Source organism: Hemitrygon akajei, unplaced genomic scaffold, assembly GCF_048418815.1.
Source record: "Hemitrygon akajei unplaced genomic scaffold, sHemAka1.3 Scf000033, whole genome shotgun sequence".
Lineage (NCBI taxonomy): Eukaryota > Metazoa > Chordata > Chondrichthyes > Myliobatiformes > Dasyatidae > Hemitrygon > Hemitrygon akajei.
This window is the reverse complement of record NW_027331919.1, coordinates 9,541,386-9,555,029: the sequence shown is the minus strand read 5'-3', so window position 1 is coordinate 9,555,029 and position 13,644 is coordinate 9,541,386. Positions and strand designations below refer to the sequence as shown.

Genomic DNA, 13,644 nt, shown 5'->3' with positions numbered 1-13,644 from the left:
ATGATTCGAAATTATTTGCTCTTGCATCAGTAAAGCTAAGACAAATAATTCAAATAATGGAACTAATTTCCAAAGGTATAAACTTGAGACTAGAAAAGTACAGAACATGAAACATAAAGAAAGGTGCAATAAAGCCGGCAGAATATCAAACAGAGCATCAGGATACAAGGCAGCCGATGGATGAATATGAAACATATACGTAGGATATCAATAAGCAAGGAAAATAGATCATCTTGTGATAAAGGAAAATCTGAATTTACATCAAGGATGAAGGAAATCTGCCAAACAGAGCTGAACAGTAAAGTATAACAAAGGGAGTAAACATTCACTGGGCCCATATTGATGGATTCTTTTGGTATAGTTTCCTGGTCTGAAACGGATCTAGAAAATACGCAAAGAAAAGTAAGAACTTAAAGAACAATTTCTAGCAGACACCATGTGCACTGGAGCGCACTTTGATACGAAATAGGACGGTGTGAGTATGATGCGTCACAGATCGAAAACAAATGACACAACAGTCAGATAAAAACTCCCAGAATCAGGTTTGATATCACGGACAGAAGTTGTGAAAACTGTTTTCAGTGCCAGCAGCACAATTGTAGAAACAGGATTGTATCAGCGTGATTTAATCAGTCCGTTGGCCTGGTGGAAGAAGCTGTCCCGGAGCATGATGGTCCTGGCTTTTAAGCTGCGGTGCCGGTTCTCTGATGGGAGGAGCTGGGACAGTGTGTGCGTTGTGAGACTTGGGTCCAGAATGATCCTCTGGTCCCTTTTTACCCTCCTGTCTCTGTAATGTCATGAATAGTGGGAAGTTCACATCTGCAGATGGGCTGGGCTGTCCGCACCACTGTCTGTAGAATCCTGCGATAGAGGGAAGTACGGTTCCCGTACCAGGCAGTGACGCAGCCAGTCGGGATGCTCTCAGTTGCACCCCTGTAGAAAATTGTTCGCATTCGGAGGCTCATACCAAACCTCCTCAACCATCTGAGGTGAAAGAGGTGCTGTTGTGCCTTTCTTTCACCCACAGCTGGTGTGCACAGACCACGTGAGGTCCTCAGTGATGTTTCTGCCGAGGAACTTAAAGCTGTTCACACTCTCAAACCCAGATCCATTGAGGTCAACAGGGGTTAGCCTATCTCCACTCCTCCTGATTTTGCGACATTGCAACCATCTCCTTCGTTTTTCCGACATTGAGGGAGAAGTTGTTTTCTTGACACCATTGTGTCAGGGTGATGACTCTTCAGTTTGCGTATAAGGAGAAGGTGGGAGTGGAGGATGCTATCACGTATTTGCTGCACAAATCACTCTCTCACCTAGATGGGGTCAGTTGTGCTGTGAGGATTACATTCCTTGACTTCTCTAGTGCCTTTAACACCATCCAGCCCAAGATCTTAAGGCACAAACTAACGGAGATGGGAGTAGACTCTCACATGGTGGATTGGATAGTGGACTACTTGACAGATAGACCTCAGTATGTGCGGTTGGGAGACTGTAGGTCTGACACGGTGGTCAGCAGCACAGGAGCGCCGCAGGGAACCGTACTCTCTCCGGTCCTGTTCACCCTGTACACATCAGACTTCCAATATAACTCGGAGTCCTGCCATGTGCAGAAGTTCGCTGATGACACGGCCATAGTGGGGTGCGTCAGGAATGGACAGGAGGAGGAGTATAGGAAACTGATACAGGACTTTGTGATATGGTGCAACTCAAACTACCTGCGTCTCAATATCACCAAGACCAAGGAGATGGTGGTGGACTTTAGGAGATCTAGGCCTCATATGGAGCCAGTGATCATTAATGGAGAATGTGTGGAGCAGGTTAAGACCTACAAGTATCTGGGAGTACAGTTAGACGAGAAGCTAGACTGGACTGCCAACACAGATGCCTTGTGCAGGAAGGCACAGAGTTGACTGTACTTCCTTAGAAGGTTGGCGTCATTCAATGTCTGTAGTGAGATGCTGAAGATGTTCTATAGGTCAGTTGTGGAGAGCGCCCTCTTCTTTGTGGTGGCGTGTTGGGGAGAAGCATTAAGAAGAGGGACGCCTCACGTCTTAATAAGCTGGTAAGGAAGGCGGGCTCTGTCGTGGGCAAAGTACTGGAGAGTTTAACATCGGTAGCTGAGCGAAGGGCGCTGAGTAGACTACGGTCAATTATGGAAAACCCTGAACATCCTCTACATAGCACCATCCAGAGACAGAGAAGCAGTTTCAGCGACAGGTTACTATCGATGCAATGCTCCTCAGACAGGATGAAGAGGTCAATACTCCCCAATGCCATTAGGCTTTACAATTCAACCGTCAGGACTTAAGAACTTTTTTTTAAAGCTATTATTAATGCTTTTTGAGATAGTGATTTAGATGCATATCATATTTTTACTGAGTTAAGTATTGTATGTAATTAGTTTTGCTACAACAAGTGTATGGGACATTGGAAAAAAGGTTGAATTTCCCCATGGGGATGAATAAAGTATCTATCTATCTATCTACTTCTTCCGTGTAGGCTACCTCGGTATTATTTGAGATTTGGCCAATAAATGTAGTATCGTCAGCAAATTTAATTAGCAGATTGGAGCTGTGGGTGGCGACACAGTCATGCGTATACAGAGAGTAAAGGAGGGGGCTTAAGGACGCAGCCCTGAGGGGCACCTATATTGAGTGGCAGAGGTGAGGGAGCCCACTCTTACCACTTGCCGGCGATCTGACAGGAACTCCACGATCACGCTGCACAAGACAGGGTGAAGGCCGAGGTCACTGAGCTTCTGGTCAAGCCTGGAAGGAATGATGGTGTTGAATGCTGAACTGTAGTCCAAGAGCAGCATTCTCACATAAACATCCCTCTTCTCGGGATGTTTAAAGACAGTGTGTAGAGCAGTGAGTATTGTGTCGATCGGTTGTGTCAGTAGGAGGATTGTAGTGGGTCCAGTGTGTGTGGCAGCAAGCTGCAGATGTAGTCCATAGACAGCCTCTCAAAGCATTTGCTTATTATTGAGGTGGGTGTGATAGGACGCCAGACGTTCAGACATGCTGCCTTGGTGGTTTCAGGTACAACGACAATGGTGGATGATTTGAAGCAGGAGGGCACTCTACACTTTGAGGGGGAGAAACTAAAAAATATCTGTAAACACACCTGTCCAGTTGTCCCGCGCAAATTCCGATTAATCTCCCTGGGATGCCATCCGGTCCCGCAGCCTTGTGACTGTCCACTCGCTGGAAACACCCGCGTACTTCAGACTCAAAGATGACCAATGTGCAGACCGCTTTGGCGGCTCTCCTCGGGGGCTCAGTGTCGGCGATGTCGAACCGAGCGTGAAAAGATTTAGCTCCTCTGGGCGAGAGGCAGCATCACTGCACTGAGCTGTGAAATCAGTGACGGTGTGTAGACCTGGCCATAAGCTGTGCGTGTTGTTGGCGGAGAGTTGTCCCCGAATCCTGTCTCTGTATTGTCGTTTCACTGCCTGGATGACTTTTCCCAGATCGGAGCTGTGTTTCCTGAGCTCCAGCTGATCACCGGCAATGTAAGCTGAAATCAGTGACGGTGTGTAGACCTTGCCATAAGCTGTGTGTGTTGTTGTCGGAGAGTTGTCCCCGAATCCTGTCTCTGTATTGTCGTTTCACTGTCTGGATGACTTTGCACAGATCGGAGCTGCGTTTCCTGAGCTCCAGCTGATCACCGGCAATGTAAGCTGTCGGTCACGCGGCAAGTGCTGTTCACACGGAACGGTTGATCCAGAGTTGCTGGTTTGGGCAATCCTGACTGGTTTCTGGTGGCAAACATTCCCCCTCGGTGACAATAACACACATCTGGGGGACGTATTACACAGCTGTGATAATAACAGCCGGGAACTCCTGCAGTAACCTGAAAGTTTTACGCAGCAGCACCAGGTGCTCCAGATGCGGGGAACAAAAGGATTTGAGGGCATGGACATGCCGGGGTTCCACCAAGCATTCAGGACCATGAAGCAAAGCATACCCTCAGTCCTTGTCTCTTCCCGTGTGTGTGTGTGTGTGTGTGTGTGTGTGTGTGTGTGTGTGTGTGTGTGTGTGTGTGTGTGTGTGTGTGTGTGTGTGTGTGTGTGTGTGTGTGTGTGTGTGTGTGTGTGGTGCTGAATGATGGCACGATCATTGGTGACTGTTGGGATCTGCAGACATGGGAACAGTAGGAAAACGGGCAGCTGGGATGCAAGCGTTTGGCTCAGCCACTAAGCCCGGTGGAAGCGTTTCTTCCGACAGCAGAAGGGGTAAAGGCGGGTTACTGGTTCCTTACAACCAGTCACTTTGGGCAGATGGGTCTGGTCGGCCGTGATTGGCAGTTCACCCAGCAACAGGAAAGCTCTGATCTCAAACATCCACTGCTCTGTAACTGTACCCCTCATGGGGAAGAGTTTGGGAGTAAACCCAGTGGATCTATAGCCCCTAAGTCAGTGTTAAACGGTGTTCAACGCAGACTGGCATCTTCCGAAACACCTCTGGTGCCAAGCTGTGTCAGCCTCTGCCGTTCCTTTTTGTTCATCAGATGCAGGGAGAGAGGGAGCTTGCTACATCGGCAAAAGCTTCCTCTCCATATCGGAGTGACCTGGCTTGTAGGGGCAGGACATCCTCAGTCGACTCTGACAGACGGAGGCCTCATTAGACAGAGCCCCACACCCCACAGCAAGACTGATGAGTAGCAGTTATCAAGACTTCATCACCCTTTCCCACAAACACGACGTACATCACTGGGACAGACGCTTGTGGTTTCTTCCATTAACAGAGATTCCATCTTTCCACTAATTCTCCATCACTGCGATTGAAAACTAGCCATTTTCTTTCTTGTCATTCCGATGGGTTATCAATCCACAGGTTCACTGTGATTCTTCCCCAGGCACTGCCCGACTTGAGTATTTCCCGCATATTCTGCTCCTGTTTTGATGCAAGAGCAGTGGACACCCGTGACACCCCAGTGTGTAGCTTTGCCAAAATGCACGTTGTCCTGCTATCCATATTTCCACACCAGATCAACATTAACATCATCTGTTAATGATGCAAACAATGCTTTAAATATAGTGAAATGTAACGGGAGTGCAGTCAGGTTGCAATAGGATATCGGGGAATGTTCACCTTCATCAGTAATTAGTGTCAAAATATGAGGATTGGATATTTTTCTGAGACAATCATCGCTGTTAGTTCCTGTGTGTGTGAACAGAATTTTACTTTCTGTCCTAATATCCATGGAAGCATTGAATTAATTCATATAATCTCAAACACTGAATATTGGAATGCAGTTATAAAGACCTTTGTCAGTTGAGCTAGTTAACATTTTGAATATGTTCTCTGTTCCCATGGAAGATGTTCAACAGAAACACAAGGAGACTCTGCGGGCACAAACTGAAACACTGAGAGTGAACACGATCCTGATGACGGAGAAGGTGAAGGTTTTCCAGCTGGATGATCGATACACAAAGCTCACGGTCATTTCTACTGTTCGAGATCGGAGACTGGTGGAACATGAGCTGCTGGCAAGAGGCAGAGACCACGAGGATTATAGACAGAAACATCTCCGCAGGGAGCTGGAAAAAATCCGGACTGATCAGTTGTTCCAGAGCAGCTTTTCCCGGAGTAAATCCAAATCTGGGAGTTCGGCAGCAGTGGCCGGAGTCCCAGGGATCGGGAAAACCACAATGGTACAAAAGATTGTAAATGACTGGGCCACGGGAAAAATTTACCAACAGTTCCAGTTCGTCTTCAGTTTCAAGTTCCGAGATTTAAACACGATCAATTGTACAATAAACCTCTCGAACCTGGTGCTGTTTTTCTATCCTTACCTCGGGAATGTCCTGAAATCACTGTGGAAGAACCCAGAGGGAATGCTATTTATATTTGATGGTTTGGATGAATTCAACGACACAATTGATTTTGCTGACAGCCGGAGAAACACGGACCCTCAGGACTCATGCACAGATCCTGAATTCCGGTGCAAGGTGTCTGACATAGTGTACAGTTTAATCCAGGGCAAGCTGCTCCCAGGGTGTTCAGTGCTGGTGACCACCCGTCCCACTGTGTTACATTTATTGAAAAAGGCAAAGATCGGTGTCTGGGCTGAAATCCTGGGATTTGTTGGTGAGGAACGGAAGGAATATTTCATCAGGCATTTTGAAGATCAGACGGTGGCAGCAGCTGTTTTCAAACACGTGGAGGAGAACGAGATCCTGTACACCATGAGCTACAACCCCTCCTACTGCTGGATCCTCGCTCTGACACTGGGCCCCTTCTTCACACAAAGAGTCAGGGACCCGCAGCGAGTTCCCAAGACCATCACTCAACTGTACTCCTACTATATTTACAACATCCTGAAAAACCACGGCCGTGAGATTGAGAGACCCCGTGATGTGTTACTCAGGGTGGGTCAGATGGCCTACAGAGGAGTTTCCGAGAAGAAGATTGTGTTTGCAGACGGAGATTTGATCAAGTTCAATCTGCAGCCTTCCCAGTTCCTGTCCGGGTTCCTGATGGAGCTTTTGGAGAGAGAGGATTCTGCCCGGAGCGTGGTGTACACATTCCCACACCTCACCATCCAGGAGTTTGTAGCTGCAGTCGCACAATTCCTGACTGTACATCCCGAGAATATCCTGAAATTCCTCACTGAAGCCCACAAGACAAAAGATGGGCGATTTGAGGTATTTCTCCGTTTTATTGCTGGTCTCTCCAACCCAATGACAGCTCGGGGCCTGGAGGAGTTTCTGGGTCCATTTCCTCATCAAACAACCTGCCGGGTGATTGACTGGTTGAAGAACAAGGTTAAACGCCAGAGTAGAAACACGGGTGACATTGGTAGAAGGAGACTCCTGAACACATTGCACTACCTGTTTGAGTCTCAGAATCGTGGACTGGCTCAGGCCGCACTGGGATCTGTGGAAACACTGTCATTCAGTGGAATGACACTGACCCCGGTTGACTGCGCGGTTCTGTCTCATGCCATCGGACTCTGTGATACAATAAAACACCTCGACCTGGAGGAATGCAACATTCAGTGTGAAGGAATCCAGCGGCTGGGACCCGGGCTGCACAAATGCCAGGAGTTGAGGTAACTTGATTTATCTCTCACTCAGAAATGTGAAACTGTTCCATTGTGCTGTTTCAATGTAAACGGATTTGGGTAAAACTGCAGTAAATCAGATTGAGATGAATTGTGACAAATGCCACCCCCTTCATCCTGTGCAATCACTCTCCCCCATCCCCCTTCATCCTGTGCGATCACTCTTCCCAATCCCCCTTTTTCCTGTTGGATTTCTCTTAGCCATTACACTTCCTCTTGTCAGATTTCTCTTCCACACCCCCGTTCCTGCTGTGGGATCTCTCTTCCCTATCCACTTCCTCCTGTGGGATCTCTCTTCCCAACCCCTTCCTCCTGTGTGATCTCTCTTCCAGATCCCCCTTCCTCCTGTGGCATCTCTCTTCCCCATCCCCCTTCCTCCTATGGGATCTCACTTCCCGATCCCTTTCCTCCTGTCGGATCACTTTCCCCATCCCCCTTACTGTGGGATCTCTCTTCCCCATTCCCATCCTCTTGTGGGAACTCTCATCCCCATCACTCTTCTTCCTGAGGGATCTCTCTTCCCCATCCCCTTCCTCCTCTGGGATCTCGATAACCCATCCCCTTCCTCCTGTGGAATCTCCCTTCCCCATCCCCCTTAATCGTGTGGGATCTCCTTTACCCATCCCCCTTCCTCCTGTGGAATCTCTCTTCCCCATCCCCCTTCCTTGTGTGGGATTTCCTTTACCCATCCCCCTACCTCCTGTGGGATATATCTACCCCATCCCCTTCCTCGTGTGGGATCTCTCTTCCCCATCCCCGTTCCTCCCAAGCGATCATTTTCCCCATCCCCCTTCCTCCTATAGGATCTCTCTTCCCCATCCCCGTTCCTCCCAAGCGATCATTTTCCCCATCGCCCTTCCTCCTATAGGATCTCTCTTCCCCATCCCAGTTCCTCCTGTGGGATCTCTCCTTCCCATTCCCCTTTCTCCCGTAGGATCTCTCTTTTCCATCCCCCTTCGACCTGTGGGAACTCTGTTCCCCATCCCACTTCCTCCTGTGGGATCTCTCTTCCCCATCCCCCTTCCTCCTGTGGGATCTCTCTTCCCCATCCCACTTCCTCCTATGGGATCTCTCTTCCCCATCCCCTTCCTCGTGTAGGATCTCCTTTACCCATCCTCCTTCCTCCTATAGGATCTCTCTTCCCCATCCCAGTTCCTCCTGTGGGATCTCTCCTTCCCATTCCCCTTTCTCCCGTAGGATCTCTCTTTTCCATCCCCCTTTGACCTGTGGGAACTCTGTTCCCCATCCCACTTCCTCCTGTGGGATCTCTCTTCCCCATCCCCCTTCCTCCTGTGGGATCTCTCTTCCCCATCCCACTTCCTCCTATGGGATCTCTCTTCCCCATCCCCTTCCTCGTGTAGGATCTCCTTTACCCATCCTCCTTCCTCCTATAGGATCTCTCTTCCCCATCCCTCTTCCTCCTGTTGGATCTCCCTTCACCATCCGACTTCCTCCTGTGGGATCTCTCCTTCCCATTCCCCTTCTCCCATAGGATCTCACTTTTCTATCCCCCTTCGACCTGTGGGAACTCTGTACCCCATCCCACCTCCTCCTGTGGGATCTGTCTTCCCCATCCTACTTCCTTCTGTGGGATTTCTCTTCCCCATCCCTCTTCTTTCTGTGGGATCTGTCTTCCCCATCCCACTTCCTTCTGTGGGATATCTCTTCCCCATCCGCATTCCTCCTATGGGATCTCTCCTTCCCATCCCCATTCCTCCCATAGGATCACTCTTTCCTATCCCCCTTCCTCGAGTGGGATATGTCTTCCCCAAACCCCCAACTCCTATGGGACCTCTTCCCCATCCCCCTTCCTGCTGTAGGATATGTCTTCCCAGTCCCCCTTCATCCTATGGGATCTCTTTTCCACATCCCCTTTCCTCCTGCAGGATCTCTCTTTCCTATCCCCCTTCCACCTGTGGGAACTCTCTTCCCAATCCCCCCATAACTGTAGTATCTCTTTTCCCCATTCCATTTCCTACTGCGGGATCACTTGTCAACATCCAGCTTCCTCCTGTGGGATCTCTCTTCCCCATTCCTTTCTTCCTGTGGGATCTCTCTTCCCCATCCGCTTCCCCATGTAGATTCCATTTCCCGATCACCTTCCTCCCCTTCGATCTCCCTTCCTGATTCAGCTTCCTACTGCGGGATCTCTCTACTATATCCACTTCCTCCTCTGGGATCTCTCTTCCCCATCCCCCTTCCTCCTGTGGGATCTCTCTTCCACATCCCCCTTCCTCCTGTGGGATCTCACTTCTCCATCCCCCTTCCTCCTGTGGGATCCCTCTTCCCCAGCCCCCTTCCTCCTGTGGGACAATGGACAATAGACAATAGGTGCAGAAGTAGACCAATCAGCCCTTCGAGCCCGGTTCCTGCATTGTCCCCATATCCCTTGATTCCCCTATCCATAAGATACCTATCTAGGTCCTTCTTGAAAGCATCCAGAGAATTGGCCTCCACTGCCTTCCGAGGCAGTGCATTCCACATCCCCACAACTCTCTGGGAGAAGAAGTTTTTCCTTAACTCTGTCCTAAATGACCTACCCCTTATTCTCAAACCATGCCCTCTGGTACTGGACTCTCCCAGCATCTGGAACATATTTCCTGCCTCTATCATGTCCAATCCCTTAATAATCTTATATGTTTCAATCAGATCCCCTCTCAATCTACTTAATTCCAGTGTGTACAAGCCCAGTCTCTCTAACCTCTCTGCGGCAGACAGTCCAGACATCCCAGGAATCAACCTCGTGAATCTACGCTGCACTTCCTCTACAGCCAGGATGTCCTTCCTGAACCCTGGAGACCAAATCTGTACACAATACTCCAGCTGTGGTCTCACCAGGGCTCTGTACAAATGCAAGAAGATTTCCTTCCTCTTGTACTCAATTCCCTTTGTAATAAAGGCCAACATTCCATTAGCCTTCTTCACTGCCTGCTGCACTTGCTCATTCACCTTCAGTGACTGATGAACAAGGACTCCTAGATCTCTTTGTATTTCTCCCTTACCTAACTCTACACCATTCAGATAATAATCTGCCTTCCTGTTCTTACTCCCAAAGTGGATAACCTCACACTTATTCACATTAAACGTCATCTGCCAAGTATCTGCCCACTCACCCAGCCTATCCAAGTCACCCTGAATTCTCCTAACATCCTCATCACATGTCACACTGCCACCCAGCTTAGTATCATCAGCAAATTTGCTGATGTTATTCTCAATGCCTTCATCTAAATCGTTGATGTAAATTTTAAACAGTTGTGGTCCCAATACCGAGCCCTGTGGCACCCCACTAGTCACCACCTGCCATTCCAGGAAACACCCATTCACCGCTACCCTTTGCTTTCTATCTGCCAACCAGTTTTCTATCCATGTCAATGTCTTCCCCCCGATGCCCTGAGTTTTGATTTTACCCACCAATCTCCTATGTGGGGCCTTATCAAATGCCTTCTGAAAATCGAGGTAGACTACATCCACTGGATCTCACCCGTCTAACTTCCTGGTTACATCCTCGAAAAACTCCAACAGATTAGTCAAGCATGATTTACCCTTGGTAAATCCATGCAGGTCGGCCCAATCCTATCACTGCTATCTAGATATGCCACTATTTCATGCTTAATAATGGACTCTAGCATCTTCCCCACCACTGATGTCAGGCTGACAGGTCAATAGTTCTGTTTTCTCCCTCCCTCCTTTCTTAAAAAATGGGATAACATTAGCCATTCTCCAATCCTCAGGAACTGATCCTGAATCTAAGGAACATTGGAAAATGATTACCAATGTATCCACAATTTCCAGGGCCACCTCCTTTAGTACCCTAGGATGCAGACCATCTGGACCTGGGGATTTGTCAGCCTTCAGTCCCATCAGTCTACTCATCACTGTTTTCTTCCTAATGTCAATCTGTTTCATTTCCTCTGTTACCCTATGTCCTTGGCCCATCCATACATCTGGGAGATTGCTTGTGTCTTCCCTAGTGAAGACAGATCTAAAGTACTCATTAAATTCTTCTGCCATTTCTCTGTTTCACATAACAATTTCACCCAATTCATTCTTCAAGGGCCCAACATTGTTCTTAACTATCTTCTTTCTCTTCACATACGTAAAAAGCATTTGCTATCTTCCTTTATATTCCTGGCTAGCTTGCGTTCGTACCTCATTTTTTCTCCCCGTATTGCCTTTTTAGTTAAGTTCTGTTGTTCCTTAAAAACTGCCCAATCATCTGTCCTCCCACTCACCTTAGCTCTATCATATTTCCTTTTTTTTAATGCTATGCAATCTCTGACTTCCTTTGTCAACCACTGTGGCCCCTTTCCCCCCTTTGAATCCTTCCTTCTCTGGGGGATGAACTGATTTTGCACCTTGTGCATTATTCCCAAGAATACCTGCCATTGCTGTTCCGCTGTCTTTTCTGCTATGCTATCTGTCCAGTCAACTTTGGCCAGCTCCTCCCTCATGGCTCCATAGTTTCCCCTGTTCATCTGCAACACTGACACCTCTGAGCTGCCCTTATCCTTCACAAACTGCAGATAAAAACATATCATGTTATGGTCACTACCTCCTAATGGCTCCTTTACTTCAAGATCGCTTATCAAATCCTGTTCATTACACAAGACTAAATCCAGAATAGCCTTGTCCCTGGTCGGCTCTCATACAAGCTGTTCCAAGAATGCATCCCATAGGCACTCTACAAACTCCCTATCCTGGGGTCCAACACCAAACTGTTTCTCCCAGTTCACCTGCATGTTGAAATCCCCCATCCCCCTTCGTCCTGTGGGATATCTCTACTCCATCCCCTTCCTCGTGTGGAATCTCCTTTACCCATCCCCCTTCCTCACAAACGATCATTTTTCCCCATCCCACTTCCTCCTATAGGATCTCTCTTTTCCATCCCCCTTCGACCTGTGGGAACGCTGTTCCCCATCCCACTTCCTCCTGTGGGATCTCTCTTCCCCATCCCTCTTCCTCCTGTTGGATCTCCCTTCACCATCCGCCTTCCTCCTGTGGGATCTCTCCTTCCCATTCCCCTTCTCCCGTAGCATCTCACATTTCTATCCCCCTTCGACCTGTGGGAACTCTGTACCCCATCCCACCTCCTCCTGTGGGATCTGTCTTCCCCATCCCACTTCCTTCTGTGGGATTTCTCTTCCCCATCCCTCTTCTTTCTGTGGGATCTGTCTTCCCCATCCCACTTCCTTCTGTGGGATATCTCTTCCCCATCCGCATTCCTCCTATGGGATCTCTCCTTCCCATCCCCATTCCTCCCGTAGGATCACTCTTTCCTATCCCCCTTCCTCGAGTGGGATATGTCTTCCCCAAACCCCCAACTCCTATGGGACCTCTTCCCCATCCCCCTTCCTGCTGTAGGATATGTCTTCCCAGTCCCCCTTCATCCTATGGGATCTCTTTTCCACATCCCCTTTCCTCCTGCAGGATCTCTCTTTCCTATCCCCCTTCCACCTGTGGGAACTCTCTTCCCAATCCCCCCATAACTGTAGTATCTCTTTTCCCCATTCCATTTCCTACTGCGGGATCACTTGTCAACATCCAGCTTCCTCCTGTGGGATCTCTCTTCCCCATTCACCTTCCTCCTGAGGGATCTCTTTTCGCGATCTCCTTCCTCCTGTGGGATATCTCTTCCCCATTCCTTTCTTCCTGTGGGATCTCTCTTCCCCATCCGCTTCCCCATGTAGATTCCATTTCCCAATCACCTTCCTCCCCTTCGATCTCCCTTCCTGATTCAGCTTCCTACTGCGGGATCTCTCTACTATATCCACTTCCTCCTCTGGGATCTCTCTTCCCCATCCCCCTTCCTCCTGTGGGATCTCTCTTCCACATCCCCCTTCCTCCTGTGGGATCACACTTCTCCATCCCCCTTCCTCCTGTGGGATCCCTCTTCCCCAGCCCCCTTCCTCCTGTGGGACAATGGACAATACACAATAGGTGCAGAAGTAGACCATTCAGCCCTTCGAGCCCGGTTCCTGCATTGTCCCCATATCCCTTGATTCCCCTATCCATAAGATACCTATCTAGGTCCTTCTTGAAAGCATCCAGAGAATTGGCCTCCACTGCCTTCCGAGGCAGTGCATTCCACATCCCCACAACTCTCTGGGAGAAGAAGTTTTTCCTTAACTCTGTCCTAAATGACCTACCCCTTATTCTCAAACCATGCCCTCTGGTACTGGACTCTCCCAGCATCTGGAACATATTTCCTGCCTCTATCATGTCCAATCCCTTAATAATCTTATATGTTTCAATCAGATCCCCTCTCAATCTACTTAATTCCAGTGTGTACAAGCCCAGTCTCTCTAACCTCTCTGCGGCAGACAGTCCAGACATCCCAGGAATCAACCTCGTGAATCTACGCTGCACTTCCTCTACAGCCAGGATGTCCTTCCTGAACCCTGGAGACCAAAACTGTACACAATACTCCAGGTGTGGTCTCACCAGGGCTCTGTACAAATGCAAGAGGATTTCCTTCCCCTTGTACTCAATTCCCTTTGTAATAAAGGCCAACATTCCATTAGCCTTCTTCACTGCCTGCTGCACTTGCTCATTCACCTTCAGTGACTGATGAAC

General features: G+C 48.7%; 1 protein-coding gene across 1 annotated transcript in view; it reads left to right on the top strand.

The window, feature by feature from the left end:
- Positions 1-13,644, top strand: part of LOC140719889 (uncharacterized) — a 134,800-nt gene that overhangs the window by 27,584 nt on the left and 93,572 nt on the right. The window contains exon 10 of the mRNA XM_073034815.1: positions 5,325-7,059. Coding sequence (XP_072890916.1) covers positions 5,325-7,059 — 1,735 coding nt within the window. The remainder of the gene's footprint in view (positions 1-5,324; positions 7,060-13,644) is intronic.